The following is a 20239-nucleotide window of genomic DNA, read 5'->3' on the forward strand; positions in this document are numbered from 1 at the left end:
TTGGCACTACCTATCTTATGTCAGTCACTTCAAGCATTGTAGATTTATGGATTATAGCTAGGCAGGAGTTATGAGAGGAATTTTTTTGAAAGGAGACTGAGCCACACTGTATTTTGAGCTGTGTACCAATGTCCAGAATAGCCTGAAGCCTTGAAGCTCCAGTGGTTATCTTCACTGAAGCTTCAAAGTGGTAATTTATGCTTTATTTTAAAATAGGCTACTACTAGCTGGCCTGCAACCATTCATATTTAATAAGACATTATAGTCTTTAACTTCATGTTCAACTGAGTTGTTTATTTAAATATAATGCAAAGGAACACTGCATGCAGTACTAAAGTGCTGCATTAACTCAAAGAACTGTGTAGTGCAACTCTAGGTGGTACCTCCTCCTATATTGAATCAGTACTGTTTTTATAAGTAATTTTTCAGTGTGATGTTGACTTAATGAAATCAACCTTTGTTTTGATGAAAGTGCTTCACTTATAAAAGTACACAGACAGACTAGGTAAAATAGTTGCTAGAAGGATATTAAAAAGAAACCCCAAACCCTATACCAATCACTTGCTAGGAAGGTAAATAAACTATCAATCAGGAGATAAATTTCAGAAAGACTGGGTATGTTCTAGCAGTCTCAGTCATTTTCCAGGCCCCAAACATAAATTTCATGATGGTTTTCATTCTGCTTTCAGACTGGTTTCATAATCTCTAATCTGTGCACTGGCACTGCAGGTGCCTTGATTGTCTTTCAAGGTATAAAAGTCCTGCATCAAGCTCAAATGTTGCAATTAAAATTGTATGTATTGAATATATTTTAGAGTGTTTGAACTGTGAAACTGTTGGTTTTACTTACGTGTCTCTGACTGTGTCAGATGGTCAGAATGGAGTTCTTCCTTACTGCTTAAGTGATGTGATTCCTTCCTTTTAGGCACATATTACAGGTACAGGTGATTGCTATTAGGGATGTAGGAGGCTTGCTACTCTCTTCTGGAGCATTTTTAGGGTTTTGAAACTGTGGTGTCCCTACATATGCTTCTCCTTCCTTGGGAAATGGAAGTATGAACATTTTCTCTCACTGCAATCTATAGTGGCATTTAGTTGCTGTATAGCATGACACACTGGTTTGTCTACCTACCTTCATAGAAGTCAGAAGAACTGCATTTTCTCTGATCTGGCTACACCAAGCAGTCTGAAGCAATGATTTCATGAATACTAAAAGCTGGTGTTGCTGCCAGAAGAGCTGGTTCTGCTCTGCTCTCACCCCTGGTGAGCTGACCGAGGTTAGAGGAGCCAGCAGGGAGAGGGACAAAAAGAGTAACTTTAGCCTGGACCAGCTCCCCAGCTGGGTTCACTGCATGGCCACACAAACACTTGTGCCAGCACAAGGCAGGAAGGGCACACAGGGGATGAAACAAGTGGTCAGGAGGGGGAAAGATGAGAATCTTTGTTTTTGCTGACAGCGCAGGACTAAATTGCTTGTGAAACTGTGGTTGAGGTACCTCACTGGTAACCAAGCACAGAAATGGCTCCCGCAGTCCCTGACCACCTCTCTGCTGGGCCAGATTCTTTGAGTCCTCAAACCAGATGTCACTTTCCTGTAATTGTCCTGCTCAAGACCAAGATCTTTTTTTGCCACTTCCACGTTTCCCACATTGTGACTGAAAACATGAAGTGTGTTGAAATAGAACAGTGCTGGCTTCCAAGTGCAACACTAACACTGCAAAAAGTTTAAATTTCAGGGCTTAAAAACCTTTCTTGGTTCAAATTGGACAGAACTGTAAGAGGTTTTCATTTTACAGGATACATGTTTCTGTGACCTTGTTTTCAGCAAGTGGTTGACTGGCCAATCTGTGGTAGTTCTCATCAATTGCCTGATGTAAATATTTTTGTTGCCATCATCCTTGTGTCCTTGATTGAACTTTCTTTTTAGTTTTGAGGGGTCTTTTTCTTTTGTTTGGGGTGGTGCTTTAGGGTTTTTTGGGGGTTTGTTGGTTTTTGTTGTTTTCCTTTTTTTTAAAAAAAAAGGTTAATGAACTTAGAATAATTATATCAGGAAGATGGAAAAAATGCTTATTGGCCTGTAATCATGGTTCATTACAGGATGCAGGCATACACTTGACATATATACACCCAATTGTGTTGGTAATTATATGGTAAATACGTCACAAAAGGGAATGGGTTTGCCACTTAATAACATATTTTTAGATGCTTATAAGGAAATGAAAGGAGAATACACCAGGATTACTTTTATTAAACATTCAAATCTTCTCTTCTTGACACTCACAATAAAGCTTCCCACTTCTAATGCTTGTCAGATGAGAATTTCAAAGGACTTTATAGACATGAATGAAGTAAGGCATTAAACAATTCATCCCTTCAAGTGAGGTGGAAAACTGTTACCCTCCTTCTGCTGAAGGGAAATGCAAACCCCAGTAACACGAGGAAGATGTTCCAGAGCCTCACGTCAGTGAATGAAACATAGATCCCGCACAGGCATTAACTTCAGGCATAATTAAAAAAAAATAAAAAAGTACTGGCTATAAATTCTTTCTCCTTTCACCTTCTCCAGGCTTTCTTTGTTGACCACAATTCCCGCACCACGACGTTCATCGACCCCCGGCTCCCCTTGCAGAGTAGCAGGCCCACTAGTGCGTTAGTCCATCGGCAGCACTTAACCAGACAACGCAGCCACAGTGCTGGTGAGGTAAGCTGCACTCGTGCCTTCTCTTTGGGAACCACCCGGTCTTTAAGATCATCCTCTTTCACAGTGTTCCATTCACAATTCCATCTTGTGAGGGGCATGATTCTTCTGTAAGTGTACAGTAGTCATCCATAAAGATCTATTATTTTATCTGCTAGCCACTGTTGCTTTTAAAATGTATGTATTCAGAGGAAAAATATGAAACATGAGCTTCTCCTGCTTTTAATTCGCAGTAACCCCATTTAACCACAGGAGAGCATCTGATTACAGATTACCAGTACCTATAGCCTGTCTTTCACTGACAAAATGTGTATTGTTGTCTAGCATGGTGTCTGCCAATTATGTTGATATATAACTCTGCAAATAAGAGAAGGGAAAAGCTGCATGTGTGACTATACATCTAGTTGTGCAACTTTCCAAATAAGTATAAAAACATCTTACCACATACAGGCTTATCAGACTGTTATATGCACTGGCATATGTATTTCATCTCCACTTTCTGAACAGAAATAAAAGGAAACCACTATTTTGTTGATATGTCACTGTGGAACATTTTCAACAGCAGTCTCCATAGTTTTGTTTTCACTTCTTTTTACTTGTGGCCTTGTATATGTACAATGACTTGGACTTTGCTTGTACTTTATTTAACCTCTGTACTGTTAGCTGTGAGTTGTCTTTTCAGGGGAGGGCTATTCCATGCCAGGAGTTAAAGATAATAAAATTCAGAATAGCAAGAGAAGTGCTCTGATTTATCCTTTTTATAGCTCAGTCTTGTGGTAGATGAGGTTCTGCCAGACGTGTGTTTCAGAGCAGACATGAATCTTCTTGGCCACTTTTCTAAGAAGGCTTCCACTGAGCTGCAGTGAGTGCCATACCACTGGCTGCAGATCTTGTCATATCCTGTGTGAACAGGCTTTAGTCACCCCCCCCCCCCAATGTCAGGTATATTTTTAAAAAGGTATTAAATAGCTTTTTTCATCAATTTGGTGATGTCATGTAGCAGGCAAGGAAGCTAGAAGTGTCTTCACATAGCTATTTAGATCTTCAGTAGGGTAAAGCAAGTATTTCTTGTGATTGATTGATTTGTAACAGAGCAGAAATATTTTTTTCTTCACTTTACTCAGTATGTACTGAAATTATCTTCCTTTTAGCAGCATTCAGTAGCTCTGCACTTAAAACAGATCTTTGTGCCAACCGTGCTGCTGAAGTTGTCAATGCTGCAAAATAAGTGTAGTTTATCCTACAGGAAATCATCATATATATTGCATATACATAGTGCTGATCACCTGTCAAAATTTCCCACTCCATCTAGATACATGAAATACCTTGAACCATGTTTCTGTGTGCAATTATAGAAGTGTTTCCTTGACATTGTTACAGGTGTAACTTGAATTGAGGTATACTTCCAGATAGCAATGTCAAACACAGCAATTCAATACAGTATTCCCATTCTGGGATTAATGATGCCATGATTTCTTTTTGTATGCGTATGTATGAATCTGAACAGCAGTTTTTCCTCTGTGCTTACAACTTAAGTATATATTTGCATATTTTTTCTGTTTTTAAACTATTGCATAAAGGAACTGTACATTATTGCAAAAGATGAATACTTAATGAAAAAAAATTATCGAAATGCTTTCTTTGGATTTGTCTTGTCGTGAACTTTGATGTTTTGAAGCCACTGACCCAGTTTTTACAGGGAGATGCTCTAAAGCAAACATGAACCAGTATAAGGAATGCCTTTTTAGCTAAAGCTCAACTGCAGTGTGAAGCCAGAGCTAATAATAATGGCATTCCTTTTCCAGTACATTGCCTAACAGGAAATAATTTTTCATTTTTCTGAAAGAGTATTATCAGAGAGCACAAAGGTTTTGGGAGATATCTCAGGACATTTGCTTCTTCATGATTTAAGAGACTGGATTTAAAAGCAACCTTTATAATTATTTGATCTTTTGCAGTTAGATGTTTTAGAGATCTTTGAAACTTGGAAGTGTAGTTCAAATGCTAACTATTACATGTAGGAAGATAAACTGAGAAGTAAACATAAAAGTCCAGCAGGATGAAAAAGAGCTTGAGCAAATGTTTTAGACAGATAAACTACCAAATCCTGACGCCGTAGAAATGAGTGAAACCTCATCGTGCAGTAAACTGCAGCAGTTGCCCTGACATCACAAATGCCACTAAGAACAATTTTATTTTGTGGCTCTACCCTAAAAAATGTTCATATACAACATTTTTCAATCCCAGAATGTGAATACAAAAAACCATCAGAATAGTTTTACTGAATGATTCTAGGAACCGTGTTTTTACCAATTTTGGACTTGTTTGCCTTGCCTGAATGTGAACTCACTTCTTTATCCTCCTGCTTCAGCCACAAACTTGTTTTCACTTCAAATTTAGGGAAACTCCATGCACAGAGGTAAGAGAGATGCTAATGGAGGAGTAGAATTTGAGGTAATGGAAGTGCTAATGAAGAAGCAGAATTTGATTTCTAGGGCATTTGGTATGGATAAAGTTGTCCATGAATTACAAAAGACCCTCTGAAGGAATCTCAGTTTTAATTCTTTTGGTCCCTTTTCAGAATTGGACTATTTAAAAATAGCAATAAACTTTGCATCAGTTTTGATTCTTCCTGCTAATGGACCCAGTATACTAAATAATGTTTTACTGATAACTGTCATACAGCACAGCTGCTCCTGCTGCAGTGGTTACTGGGGGTAGCTATCAAACAAAGCCTTTACTCACATGCTTGGTTTTAAGCCACATAAATTCTCACTTTTATGCTGGCACAGAGACACTCACTGTGGTTACTTGCACATTTGCAGGTCGGAGAGGACTCCCGTCATTCGGGACCACCAGTTTTGCCAAGACCGTCTAGCACGTTTAATACAGTCAGCAGAGCTCAGTACCAGGATGTGGTTCCAGTGGGTATGTCACCATAAAGCCTCTTCTCAGAGATGTTCTCTGTGACTGAGGGTGTCACATCAGTGTGCACTGCTGGGTTTTTCATTTGTTATGATTCTTCTGTCAGTCAGCATTTCCCCCTTGTTCAGTTGCAACCTTCAGGACTGAAAGTGTGCAGAACCATATAATTGATGTATTCTACCTTCCCAGCTTACTCTGTGTGCTGACAGGATGAGTTGAAGCCAGTGAGTCAGACTGGGGTCCTAATTGGACTCCATGCATTCCCAGTGATATTTTTTTTTTTTTTAGCTTCTGAGCATCTATTTTGGCAGGATTCCAGAAAGTGTTAATCAGTTTGGAATTATTCATTAGCTTAACTTCTGTTCTCAGTTACATACACACAAAGTTACTGACTTTTGTGCCACCACGTACAGAATTTAGCTTATTAAATCTAACAGCTGTCACATTGTGCTAAATCAAGATAAATTAATCCGATTGACTGGAACTGGCTCTTTGGACTGTGGCATGTTTACCTGAAAATCTCTGCCCATTTAAATCCTTCTCCTTGCCATAGCCATGGTGTGCATGCTCTGCAGGCTCAGCTGTTAGTGAGGATTTGATATGGGTGTTTCTAATGACTGTTAATGTCTGAGCACAGATTTCAGTGCGGTGGAAATCAAGGTCCCTGCAATTTTATTCTAGCAATAAATATTCTGGTTTGACCTTAGCTAAGAGTATGAGTGATAAAATATAATAGAAATTGCTAACAGAGTCCTAGTTGTTAGCAGTGGAAAGGATATGTCCCAATGAGATTTGGTTCATAATCAAGAAGTGTGTTTCTTAAATGACAGTAGAATTAGTAGCCTTATATAAAAAAGTATAAACACAATACTGATGAATTTAAAACTGTGAAAGTGAAGTCTGCTGTCATTATTGTTCAAAACTTAGAAGGAATTACATCCTTTGTTTTGGTATCTCCTTGCTTCAGCGTGATATTTCTGTTGATGTTTTCAGCTTACAATGACAAGATTGTTGCATTTTTGCGGCAGCCCAATATCTTTGAAATTCTACAAGAGCGTCAACCAGATCTTACCAGGAATCATTCACTCAGGTAAGAAAATTAGTGAAGTTAGCTATTCCCATTTCAATACGAAATGCTAATTACAATTAGGTACTTTCATTGAGATTAACAGTGGAACATAGCAGATTGTAGACTACTTGAACGTATCATAAGGCTGTGGGAAGAAGTTATTTACTATATTTCTGTGTAATGCTGTGTAATAAGGTTTAGGAGAGCAGAGGTAATGTGTTATTATCAAATAAAGGTACCTACAAGAAAATGTTTGGAACAGCTGGCATAAGAGATTTGCTGATGTCTTCAAAATGTGCCAAGACAGCTGGGTGGCATGGCAAATGTGCCCGTTCATTTGGGTATGTGTACAGCTGGGAACATGAGGCAGAATGGCATTTGGTTTTGTCCTTATCTTCTCAAAGCACATTTATAGAAAGGTTGTCCTGACCTAATGATGCTGGTGGTAATCTTACATCAATCAAAATTTTTGGTGTCTATCCAAAATTTACAAAATGGGCATCTGCAGGTTTTTGCATAGTCCAAGAATATCTGATGAAGGCTGATTGATATTGATTGTTGTATAGTTGTTATAACTCCATCAGAGTTGTCACTCTTGGAAATGGAATCCCTGAAAACTTGGATATTAGTGACCAGGGCTGAAATTAATGTGTCTCTTCTTCCTTGGACCCTGAATCTAAAAAATGCTAGTTTGCTGGTGACAGTCTGTCCTGTGCAGAGAGCTGCCAGTGCAGTGCTCTGTGTTCCAGATGCCTGGCATGGCAGCCAGCACTGATTTTCATTTTTTTCCATTTTCAGTGTTACTTACTGATCCCTTTTTCTCCGTGTCCTGCAAGTTCTCAAAATTCAAGAAGCAGTTTCCTAAAGTCTTGTGTAAGAAGTTTTGTGATGTGGCTTCTTTGTTAAAGATTTGTTTTACCCTCTAAAGAAATTTAGTTTGATTCTTTTGTTGAAAGTGCTGTGCATGAAGTGATGTGTTCCAGAAATTCACATTGCAGCTTGAACTGTGTGCAGCTGCCAGCAGCTGTATTACAATGCTGATTGCATGGAGCCTTTTGGACCTTCTTGTCACCATTAGTTATAGGATGGTGGGATAGACAAACCTCTGAGCTGAGCCAGTGCTGCTGTTCTTATGGGGAGTTCTTTACTTTTCTTCTTGTTTGGGGGTTTTCTCCTTTGGATTTGGGACAGGTTTTTACCACATGGGTTTCTTTTTGTTTTCTTTTCCTCCAGAAGAGTAAAGCCAAATTAGAATTTATGTCTTCTGTACCATCATATGCCTTGTACTGATGAAAGAAAATAAGAGGGATGTACTTGTATTTCAGAATGCAGGAAAAATCTCTGCAGAGAAAAAGAACAGGAATCAAGCAAGGAGTTATGTTAAATATAGATCCTAAAATTCTCTGTGTTACCACACTCAAAATTTAGGATGCATGGATTCTACAACAGTGAGCACACTGGGTCTAGGAGGAAGGATGTGTACTTGGCAGAGAGAGGGGAGAAATACAGGATTTTTTTGGAAGATACCTTAAATGCAGTGTGGTACGAAACCCACACTTTTAAATTAAATCACAAGTATGCATTGTAATGTATGGCTTGCATTTGTACAAAGGTTCAGAAGAGACAGTACCTCTTTAAACAGTTCACTTTCACAATAGAAATGTCCTCCCGCAGGGCTCTGCCTCCTACTTGGAATTCAGAGACATGGCTAGTGTGAACATGAAGGATCGAGTTCTCTTTTTTTTATTTTTATTTTTTTTCCTGGTCGGATGACTGTACTACCTGCAACAGCATGAGCATTGAAGAGATGAGAGCAACAGGAGAATTGTTCCTCAGAACAAGTTAGCTTTTTGGCTGTAATATTTTACTGCTCGCATGGACATCGTGTGGCAGGGAAAAAAAAATAGGGAAAAGCATAATCCAGAGGTTTCTGATGTACACTGTACTTTTTCTGGTTGCTGTGGTACACACTGATGCCTTATTTGCAAAAGGTATTTTGGAAGGTTTTTTTTTTGCTTGTGCAGGGAGAAGATCCAGTTCATCCGGACAGAGGGAACACCTGGGTTGGTGCGTTTATCCAGCGATGCAGACCTTGTCATGTTACTCAGGTAGGCACCGGTGCTTATGATGCATGTATGGAATTTGCCCTGGCAGCTGCTGAGGAGCCTTTCAATGAGCAGTGAGTGCTGATGTAGTGACCCAGTCATTTCCCCTTCAGTCCTTGGAGTTGCAGCTGGGAGAGCTACAGCTCAAGGGTCAGATTTTATTTACATCATATTCAGTTTCTTGATGGTATTTGGAGGTCACACTTTTTCATAGGAGTGATGGAACGTGATATCCTGTCTGAGAAAAGGCAAGTGCAAGAGTACTGTGCTTGTGATTTATATGGGTTTGCCCAGACTACCTTTTATTGTCCTGTTGCATCCAGCTCTGCTTAGATAGCTGGTACAGTTTAGACCTCTTTTCAAGGGTGTGCTTTCTACTACTTTTAGAATGCATCTGTTTAGTTCTGTGTTTTGGGAAATCCCTATTTGTAAAGGTCTATGCTTGAGACATGTTTTTATTACTTAATATCTTGCTTGCCTCTTCACTGTGCTGTCAAGAATTGTCCCCTTTAATAAAGGAAATACTGTTACAGATGTCACAAAATGGGAAGCTGCTTCTTTACTGTTTTTCATTTAAGCTGCTAACTCAAAAAATCAGGCAGATTTTTTGCTAGAACTAAACCCTTATATGTTGATGTATTCTCATCCATTCCATCATGAAATTCACAGGTACCTTTAAAATTGAATCTAGTAAAATAGGATTGTTATTAGTAGTTGTATTTTGAGGTCAGGTTGCGTAATGACAATCCTTCCTGGTAGCTAAATCTCCAATTTAATTACAGCTATAAAAAAATCTCATTTTAAAAACATGCTTGAGCTTTTTAAAAACACAACTATTGTTTCTCAAAAAACTTTTAAGATTTTTATTTTTTATGTAACTTGGAGGAAAACTACACATGGTCTTGAATGTAAAAAGAACTGCTAGAACACACCCATTAAAAAAAAGAAAAAAATTAATGCAAAAAAAATTTCTAGGTATTTGTTTGGTGAACAGACTTAGTAAGAAACATCTTTTATTTGAACATTTTTTTCATTAGTTGAGTTGGATAGTAAAAGGTGGGCTTGCAATTCCTTCTATAGCTCAATTTTTGAAAACATTTTTTACATGTTATCTCAGCAGTTTATTCTTATCTGTGTTGTGCATAACATTCAATATACCCTTTGATACCAGATCCATTCTGATATTAGATATTCTGTGCCTTTTTGGATTTGCTTGTGTCAAATTTGGGAAAAGACTGAAATTTTAATATAAATACACAGACTCTCTGTACACAGATGCAGTGATTAGGCTGCAAATTGTATATCTTTTTCTTGTAAAAAGTTGCGTAGCAATAACAGGTGAGGTATGAAATAACTCAACTTGAGCAGGCTAGATGTGCTACCTGTTTCAGCAACAGTGTTAGATTTAAGATAAAATGAAGAAATAACTTATGCTAACAAGCTTGCCATTCAATATGCTTAACAAGTTCAGATGTGATTCTTAATCCTGGGGGTTTACAATGTTTGTTTCTGTTCCTGCTCCTTGTGCAGTATTGAGGATATTTTTCCAGGATAGTGCAACTAAGATTATTGACCCCTTAGTCAACAACAACAGAGGGGGTCCCACAAATTGTAAAGGCTGATTAACTATATTTTAACCTTGAAAACAAATACCCTGTTATGTATAACAGTGTCCCACAAAAGTAGCAATTATTGCTTTCCAGTACATTCAAGATCTGATTGAGGGAATGGCAATAAAATATTCTGTAGCACTCTTAAGTGTGCATGGTGGAAATAGGTGAGTGAATACCAAAGAAAGCAGGTTATTAACTAGGGATTTATTCCTAAAAAGGGAAAACTACCATTTATTCAAATGAACATATTGTTTCTTATTTGCTCCTTTTTACCAGCTTGTTTGAGGAGGAGATAATGTCATATGTGCCGCCACATGCCTTACTTCATCCTAGTTATTGCCAGTCCCCAAGAGGCTCGCCGGTGTCTTCGCCTCAGAACTCTCCAGGTAAGTTGCTCAGGCAAGGCTTCTGCAGGGGCTCTGTGAACACATTTCTCATCCTAATAAGACCAGTTCCAGCTCAGTAAAATCAGTAGCATGCTCTTGCTGCTTTCCCAGAAGTTGGAGAACAAAAACAATAGAAAATTTGTTTTACTATAACTTTTTATTTCCTTTAGAAATTGAAATTCCTGTGCAATGCCTTTCACCTCTCTGAAGATCCAAGTTCTGTTGCTCCAGCAACAACAAAGATTTAGTCTTATTTTTGAGCAAAGTCAACAAGTATGATTGCATTTGACTGTCAAACTTGAACCTTTGCCTTGGGCTCACAGGACACTTTGCTGGGGGTATTACAACTTCAGTGGTTATTTTGTTCTGACTTGTAAAACGTGCAAACTTGGGTTTGACTGATGCGAAACAACTAAGTGACTGCTCATGCCAGTATCGTGGTGCCTGGAGAATTAAAAACATGGATCTAATAACTGTGCATTAAAATGGTGGTGTTAGTGAGGCTGTGGGGCAATGAGTAACCATTTTATGTGAAGCCAGACTGTTATTAGTACATTAGCTCAAAAGATAGCATATTGCAGCTGTCTGAAAATTCATGTCAGAATGGAATAAAATTGATATTTGAGATATTAACTAAGTTGCAGATCAGAATTAAATTATTGCAAATGTGACAAGTTCCATTTGAAGGCTAAGAAGAGCAATTTCAAGTTTATAGGTGTTGCTATTCTTAGTTTTCTCAAGATGATAATTGGCAAGTAAAATCGGAAGTTGCTTAAGGGGATTTCTACAAATTTGAGAACAGAAGTATAGATAAATAGAGAACATTTGGGATGTAAGCAACTCTGGATAGTTCCAGACAATAAGAAATTTTTATCAGAAAAAGTACTGTGATTTTTATGGGCATTTCCCAGTCCACAATAATAAAAAGCTTTGCCTTTTCAAGAAACAAGATGAAATGCATTCATAAACATGTCCTGAGTGGTAGCTTTTCCTGCTGCTGGACGTAGGACCTTTGTAGAAGGTTTGAAGAAAATATCCAAAGACCTTAATGATCCTACGGCATTCTGCAAAGCAGTGAAATATAATATTCACATGTACTGATATTTTCAGTACATATCAGTTATATCAGATATAACTGTTTTACTGAGAAGAAAGGAAGAATGAAATCTGCATGTATGCATCTTATTTTCAACTGCAAACCTGGCAGTCTTTTATGAGTAAAACCAATTTTGACTTCCAGAGTTATGATTTCTTCATTACTGGTACATGCTCCAAAGCATGTTGGGCAGGGCTTCATTCCAACCAAGTAATTTCAAAATACATTCAGTCTTTAACATGTGATATTCTCATGTACTCAAAGCAGCAGCAGATAGTAAAGGATGAACAGTGATGGTTTTAGTTTCATTCTCCTTAAATTTGTAATCTCTATTCTCATTCATAGAAAAATATAGAGAGACCATTGAATTTCCCTGTCAGTCCGCAAGTATGTACGTTTGTGTTGGCGTACAAATGACTTTTTTGATGAGAAGTTGTAAATAGCCTGTTTTCTATAGAGGCTCTGTTTTTTCTCGTCAGCTAAACTGGCTGTGCTGTGCTGCACTGCACGAGGTTGCGTGTTAAGGATCCATTGTTCAGATCAGTCACAATCACTTGTACTTGCTCTTTTGGGAAAGATGAATAGTCATGAAGCTACTCTTTATATCTGCTTTAGAATATAACCTCTTTGAAAATCAAATATGATTATCACATCACTGGTGTTTTTTAGCTCTTCCATTAACATCTTTTGTTCCCAAGGCGGAAGTAATCACTGTAATTGCCCAGGAATTTCTTGGCATATGCATCTGATTTGCAGTGAGGACTTGTCATGTGCTGACAGAATATTATGATGCTGATTTCTGAACCATGAAGTAATGTGCTATCAGATTAATTTTTTGTGGTATCCTTCAAAAAACACCTTCCTTCAGGGGTTTAGATTGAAGTATATTATTGTTGCCTTTTTTTTTTCTTTGTGACTACATTTTTGTACCTGCTTTGACCCAAAGGAAAATAAACAAAGGAGGGGGAAAGGCCAGTAATTAAAAGGCTGTTTACAGTTTCAAGTTTCTGTTTTCAGGAGAATTCAGCTGAGTGTACCATTAGAAGCCCTTCGTGCTGTCAGTAAAAGAGGAAAACCACTATAGGTGAATTAATGACCATGATTTGTTTTTACAGAGGGGTCCTTCGTGTTCCTGTTGGAGCCTTGTGGACTCCCTGATACTTTCTATTCCTCCCACACATCACTCTGAAGCCTGGAACAAGGGCTAAGTGTCTTTCTAGTCAGACAGGTCTTTCAAAGACCTGTTACATGGCATTCAGTGTTAATAGTGATCTCACTTGTGCTCTCTCTGATCTCTGCACAGAGACAGACCCTACAGCTTCTTCCAGCAGCCACTTCCGCAGGATGTGCTGTTGCCTTTTCCGTCAGACCCGTGTGCTTTGTGGCTGAGCGAGCTGCTCTCTGCCCACAGGCTGAACGCATACGTGTTCTCTCTCTTTTATAACCTGAAACATTGCACTCTCATGCCTTCACCCATAGTAGCAATAAAAGTTTCTGCTTTGGCTTAGTTTCATGCCAGGAGCCAAAAGCCAACTCACATAGGGAACTGACTGAACCATTTAAAAGACAGAACTCTACCTATAAATGCTTCTGAGCTGTTCATTTGTGCTTTCAGTGCATTATGGGCGTGTTAGCTGACCACTGGTTGCAGATAAGTAGTTAGCAACTTCTGTATACTGTAGGGCATGAAAAATTTTAAGTGTCCTCTGAATTTTTTTGTGGAGGATGTCTACACATCTATGCAGGGAAGAAATTTAACTGCCTCTTTGGCACACTGTCTTGCAGTCAAATCGGTGGAAGTAATTTACCCAGGGAGGCAGTAGAAGGTCTAATGATAGTTATATTCAGGATAGAACAGACTAAACACCTAATTTGTATATACCAGACTTGTACATGCAGTTCTGGGCTATGCCATTTTTTTGGCATAGAGATCTCAGCTATCCCCGCTTTTAAGAAACTGATCCTCAAAAAACAGTCTTTCAGAATTAAATTCATTTATATGACCATCATATATGTTTCTGCAACCACACGTGAGAAGTTCCACAAACTTAAATTTGGTAGTCTTTCCGTTCTTTCAATATTTTTCTTTTTTGTACTTCCCCAGGCAAAACCTTATACTAGGGAATTTCTAAATGTTTTCCTTCATCTTGATGTACTAAACAGGGGCACAGCAGAGTCCAGTCTGTTTATGTTTCATTTACAAGTTGTTGTTTCCCTGATAATATTAAAATCAGAACAGAGCACAACATTTATTGCATGAACTATTATAAAGGTTAGATATAAAGTGTACTTGAAAAACAAAAAGTAAAGTCTTTCTAGTTGATAGTGCTGTTTTTTTAATCCATCTTTTGCATTGACCTGGATTTGCTCTTTTAAGATTGACTTTTGAAAGATGATACTATTAGAAATGAGCAACCAAAAGTCTTGGATGCAGAGCAGATTTGAAGATATGCAGCTTTTTCTCTTTATAAAGGTGACTAAACCAAACACATACTATGCCTTTTGCTATTAAGGAGTCTTTTCAGTAGCAGATGGGCCATTGATCAGTCCATGTCACTACTGCTCATTCTTTGCTTATTGCTTCATGCAGGTACCCAGCGTGCCAATGCCCGAGCTCCAGCTCCGTACAAAAGAGATTTTGAAGCCAAGCTGAGGAACTTTTACAGGAAGTTGGAGACTAAAGGATATGGACAAGGTCCAGGGAAACTGAAGTACGTTGAAGCATCTCATGAAACTGGATTTGCTTCTCAGGCAGCTTGCCTTGCCCTGCACATCTACGAGCTTCTTCCCATTAGATGGAATGCAGATGTTTTGGTTACCCAGGCACTTCTGGAAATATGAAGCCTGTAATAAAAGACTTAATACCAGCATGTGATTCATAGCAGAGGATACAGCAAGTTCTGAGCACTTCTGTGTTTCCTCCAACTATATTTTTGTACAAACAATATTACCAATACAGTGCCAAAAAGAGCTTTGGGCAGAGGCATGCAGAACAGGAGGCATCTGAATTCTTCCATTATAGCAACTGCTATGATACAAACAGTTATATTTTCTCATGTATTTTTCCACTGAAAAACCTAGACAGGCTATTTTGTGCATCCTTGCCTGTATTGATACCAAAATCCTCTTTAGTAAAGAGGATTCATACAGTTAAATGTTATTAAATTCTAAGGATTGCCTTAAAAAACTGCTGATATTTTTATTTTAGCACTCTGAATGCTAGAGTGCTTGGAGTGAGGTCTTCCCTCCTCCGTTTATTTGGTAATCATGTGATTACATATGGTTATGTTGAGGATTGTCCTCACAAGATACTTTCATAATTTTCTACATTACCAAGCCTTGTGCCAGCCAGCAAACTCTTGTAGTTGGATACTCTCATAGTAGCCATGAGGCACTAGAACTTTTTTTTAACCATTTCTTCTTTAACTATTATAAGAAGAGGGTAGGCTTTTGGGTTTTTTTGTTGTTTTTTTTTTTTTTTTTTTTTTTTATTTCCCCCAGACAGTCCCTTCTCACACTTTGTAGAAATTTGAGCAAAGCTCAGACTTCAATTATGTAAGCTTGTTAAAAGTTTTCCATAGCTGAACTGGGAGTAAAATGGTATTGTTTAGACAGTCTTGAGAGGCAGGGGTTAGACAGTGTCTGCCTATAATATAATGAAATCATAAACACTTAAACCCTTATCTATGAAAGTTTTGTCATGAACACTTGGGCAAATAACTGGTAGAAGAGGATGGCATTTGCTCCCTGTAACATCTGTTACATTTCTTAGACCTCTTATTCCAGTCCTTTTTTTTTCCCCTGACCTATTTGCCATCACACTGTAGATTTTTAAGCAGAACAACAGCTTGATTTTTGAACAGAAGTTTTCCCTGGGTTCCTTTCCCAGGCATACCACACTGACCTGTGCAAACCAGGGCCCCAGCACAACTTGCTTGCTGCCTTGGTCCTCCTGTTGCTCACATACCTGGCCAGTTCCTGGGCTCTCCACATCTGTGTCCTCAGCAGGATGGCACAGTGCAGTCATTGACCTCTGCACGAGGCCAGCAAGGGTGCAGGAGGCTGTGTGGTGGGTTCAGCTGCCTTTCTGCAGGCAGCAGCAGCTCCCAGCTTGGCTCTGACAGAGCAGTATTTGAATATAAAGCAAACTAAGTTTCAGGAAACTAATTAAACACATTCTCTTGGCAGAAGATAAAATGTTTAAGCAAGGAAGATTCTCTCACCTCTTTATTTTAGATCTTATGACAGTTCCTCACTTTCACGATTTTTCCTTTAGAAGGTACATTGTGTTTTCACACCTGGTGGTTCAGTGTGGTTTTGTACAAATAACTGCCATTCCTTCTAGACAGGATAATATAGGGGTATGTGGTTCTGGAGTTACCACACAGTGACTTTCCATGGTTTTATATTTTTCCTTGTTAAGAAATTGATTTTTACATAAAAGATTAGATTCTTGCTGCTTACAGTAAAACTGACTTAGGGACCCAACTTTACAAAAGTATTTCAGACCTAATGAAAATGCCTGCTTCAGGACCTTTCCCCTTAAGACTTTAATGTAAGGAAGAACCAGAGTAGACAAAACAAAACTACACTTCTTTGTACAAGAGATATTTTATAGAAATATAAAGTAGAGCATTGAAGGAGATAGACTAACAGACAGAAACTTCAGATCTGGATAAAATTATCCAGCAAAAATGTGTATCTCTATAAAGTTCCCCTGTTACTACCTTGCAGTGTAAATAGATATTTCCAACTGTGGTTCATGTTGACAAATTGCTGTTTCAAAATAATTTTGCTCTTCAGATTAATCATCCGGAGAGATCACTTGCTAGAAGATGCCTTTAACCAGATCATGGGCTACTCAAGAAAAGACCTGCAGAGAAATAAACTCTATGTCACGTTTGTTGGGGAAGAAGGGTGAGTAGAACAGGGAAGTGTAAATGTGATCTCAGTGTCTTGCAAATGCTGTTTCACCAAACTTGTCTAGAGTGAAAAGAGGAAGGGCTGCAGTCAGGAAATGCCACATACATAAGCCTAGAATATACAGCTGTTCAAGATGACTTTTGAAGCATTTTGAAATGTAACATATCCTGCCTTTGCAGAAGTAATGCATGTGTTTGTGTGAATTTTCACAATACCTGGTGTGTGTTTCAGAATGTTGCTGGGAAAGCAAAGAAAAAAACCAAACAGCTTTCCTGTTTTATGTGTTTTCTGTCAGTGCTGTTGTATCTCCAGTGCTTATTACCAGACAGCTGCCATTTGTTGGAGGGAGAGTGCTTCACCAGCAGGTTTGAGGCTCAATCCTTAATTCAGCTCCTGTCTTTGAGGCATTGGGAGCTGAAAGCCCTCCGTGCTCCAAGAGGTGGATCACTGCCTCTCCGGGCCAGGGCCTCCATCACAAATAAAAGCAACTGGGCTGTTGCCAATTGTCAGTTAAACACAAATATTCCTGACATTTCAAAGTCACTTCAGAGAACGCTCAGTCTGTGTCTAATGAAAGTCTGAAGGTTGAGCGAAGAGCATTGCAAAGCCAGATGTGGTTAGATTTTTCTTTGCAGGTGAAACTGAAACAAAGTACCATTTGCTGATTTTGTCTCTTGATTTGTGCCCCCTTTGTCAGATCTTAAAGCCTACTTGCCTTTGGCACAAGTATTGTTATTGATGTATTTCCTGAATATGTAAATACATTCAAAATTTTATTCTTTGATATTTAGAAAACTGCAGCACAGCTCTTGGAATGTGTGTTATTGCCATGCAGTGTGTGAGTCTTTAAAATTCTAAGTCATAATAGAAATATCTCTTACAAGATAAGATAAAATTAATCTGTCTTTGAAAACCCCTAAATCCTGTTTGTTTAAAGCTCAATCTGAAACACTTAGTGTTAATAAGGACCCAGTGAAGCCTTAAAATAAAGAATGTTGACAGCTGAGAGCCAAGTGTGGACTTGTTCATATAAATATGTCACCATGCTGTCTGAGGAAAAACTCAGAACTGGAATGACAAGGCTGGTGCAGAATGAGATTACACTGTATTGACCCAGTAGGGTGGAGATGCAGGAACGAGGACTGTTTCACACAGCCCCTACTAACCTTCACTTTCATAGCTACAATCTCAACTCACATTTAAAACTTAAGGGGAAACATGAGATAGAGATTGATCCAAATAGACTGTCTCCTTTCATCAGATGTCAGGCTTTTGCATTTCACCGCTCAGCAACATGAAGATTGACCTCAAAATGGGGGTGACACATCCTGTCCCCATTATATCCAGCTTTACACAAGACTCTAGTCTTAATGGAAAAGAATCAAGAGCAAAGTCAAATTAAAATGATGTCAGTTCTCTATTTACAAATCTGTTTTGAATGAAGAAAGGATGTGTGCAAACAGTATTGTTTCATCAGAGATGGTGCAAGGATATGTATCACATCAAACTATTCATTTGGGTAGGTGTGGAAAGACAGGTCAGGGTGGAGGAGAGGAGGAATACTGAAAGTTAATTGCTTCCTATTTACTCCTCCTTTTTTAAGATTTTAAGTAGGAGGTTGCTTTGCATTTCTTTTCCTCTCAGTAAGGAGATGCAAGTCGTAAAGTAATGGGTAGTGAAATCCTCACAAATTGCAACATTTTAGTAATCATTGATTTATTAGTGTATAAATTAGTAAGTGGGGCAGCTCAGACATAGTTACTGCTGTTCATGTGATTTCTATCATAAGTCTCATAATGTTTGTTATCTTCCTTGAACCTTCAGTTTCTACAGTCATACAATTGTGATGTTAGTTTAATGGGTTTTATACACTCATACTTCATGGGAGGATACATTAAGAAAATTCTGATAGAAAGAATATGGTTCCTTAAAGTTGTTTTCCCTAAGTTCTACGAACTTTTAGCAGAAGCTGCTTTGCATTTAAGAGTGGTAAATCTGAAGTATTATGGTGCTTCCTAGGAGACATGAGTCATGTTGCCAACAACATATTGCTCTACTCCTGAATATCCAAATGCCCCACAGTTGCAGCTGTTGTGTGGTTGCATACCTCTTTTATGAAGTTTTCTCACCCTTGTGCCAAGCCTTTAATTGTAGGATAAATCTGACTGGCAGTGCAGGACTCTCCTGATTGATTTATTTAACATGACTCACAGTAACTCTGCATACAAAGGGAGCTGTGTGAAATGGCTGGTAGTCAAGCATGCAGTTTCCTTTCCATCTTAAGACTTCATAGCGAGTCTGACTATCCCAGAAGTTTGGAAGGGTCTTCCAGATGACCCTTTACCTTGATCCTGGTATTTGTGCCAAGATTAAGATTCAACAGTTGTCCATGGTATCAAACCACTTTTGGTTGGGTTTTTTTTTCCTGTAATTTGAGGATGGAATCTACCCTTCTTGCCAGGGTAAGGATCTGTTTCAGCACTTCATTGCTGAAGCTTAACAGAAGTGTAGTGGTTCCAAATAACTGAAAGGAAAATGTTTTTCATTCAGCTGAGGGTTTGTCCTCAGCTTGATAATGGTACCTGGCCTTTACTTTCTTGACGACTTCATCCTCAAAAACAACTCTCAGTTATGGTTGTCGTCTGTAGAAGTCCAAAACATTAGTAGAAGAAGTTCTGTGTGAAAACTGCCCTTCTCTGTGATACTTCTGTCTGTGGGTTGTCTTGGAACTAAAGCAAAGCCTTCTTAAGAGTCAAGTATGAAATCTTCTATCTATAGAAGATATATCTTTATATCTGTTTGTTAGGATTATAATAAGCTCTGTTCTCCACTGGAAAATCCCTCGTTTTCTGTTTTCCAAGTCTAATAGAGCATTAACTTTATACTTAACTCATTTCACTGGTGACCTGTACCATAATGTCAAAATTCAGTCTCAGTGTGTTGTCAGCAGTGAGTTTGTTTATCATTCAGGAAGAAGGGGTTATTTAGATTCATTAGTACTGGAATCTTGAAGTAGGAAAAAAAAAAGAAAACAAAAAAAAGGAAGTGCACCCTCCAAAAGACATTTAAATTCACTCAAGTTTGGAGGACAGACAAGAAAATTTAGACCAAGAAATATAAATCACTCAAATGATCTCATATTATATTGCTAGGGAAAACAGAAATATTATCCCCCAAATTTTCCTATTGTTGCAAGTCTGCAAAGACAAAATATGACTTGTTTATTTTCATTCTTAATTTGTCAGATGCAGATAGAGCTAATGTTGGCTCTTTTCATGTTTTTCCTCCCTCCCCCATGCCTGGCTGCCCCCAGTTATTTGGTTATATTCCTGTGGCAAAGAGGCCATTACAGCTGGAGCCAAAATTTTTTCTGAGAGCAACCCACATGGAGCACTTCATTCCAATCCTCCAAGCCATTCCATTT

The 20239-nt window shown here is 38.4% G+C and overlaps 2 protein-coding genes across 4 annotated transcripts in view; both read left to right on the forward strand.

The window, feature by feature from the left end:
- The window catches only part of GTF3C3 (general transcription factor IIIC subunit 3), a 170410-nt gene extending 167852 nt beyond the window's left edge, over positions 1-2558 (forward strand). The window contains exon 18 of one of the 2 annotated variants that reach the window (XR_007904604.1): positions 1029-1041. Coding sequence is in view for 1 of the 2 variants with exons in the window: in XM_051788001.1 (XP_051643961.1) it covers positions 1029-1111 (83 nt within the window). In the remaining variant the exon portion in view is untranslated. Of the gene's footprint in view, positions 1-1028 lie in introns of both variants that reach the window. The other variant, XM_051788001.1, reaches the window with a different exon arrangement.
- HECW2 (HECT, C2 and WW domain containing E3 ubiquitin protein ligase 2) overlaps positions 1-20239 on the forward strand; it is a 160953-nt gene that overhangs the window by 117828 nt on the left and 22886 nt on the right. For both annotated transcript variants that reach the window (XM_051787997.1, XM_051787998.1), the window contains 7 exons: positions 2567-2701; positions 5524-5626; positions 6617-6713; positions 8717-8800; positions 10687-10796; positions 14483-14603; positions 16696-16809. In XM_051787997.1, the coding sequence (XP_051643957.1) occupies positions 2567-2701; positions 5524-5626; positions 6617-6713; positions 8717-8800; positions 10687-10796; positions 14483-14603; positions 16696-16809 (764 nt within the window). The remainder of the gene's footprint in view (positions 1-2566; positions 2702-5523; positions 5627-6616; positions 6714-8716; positions 8801-10686; positions 10797-14482; positions 14604-16695; positions 16810-20239) is intronic.

Source organism: Manacus candei, unplaced genomic scaffold, assembly GCF_025592945.1.
Source record: "Manacus candei isolate 608988 ecotype Guabito, Panama unplaced genomic scaffold, ASM2559294v1 h1tg000023l, whole genome shotgun sequence".
In the NCBI taxonomy this organism is placed as follows: Eukaryota; Metazoa; Chordata; class Aves; order Passeriformes; family Pipridae; genus Manacus; species Manacus candei.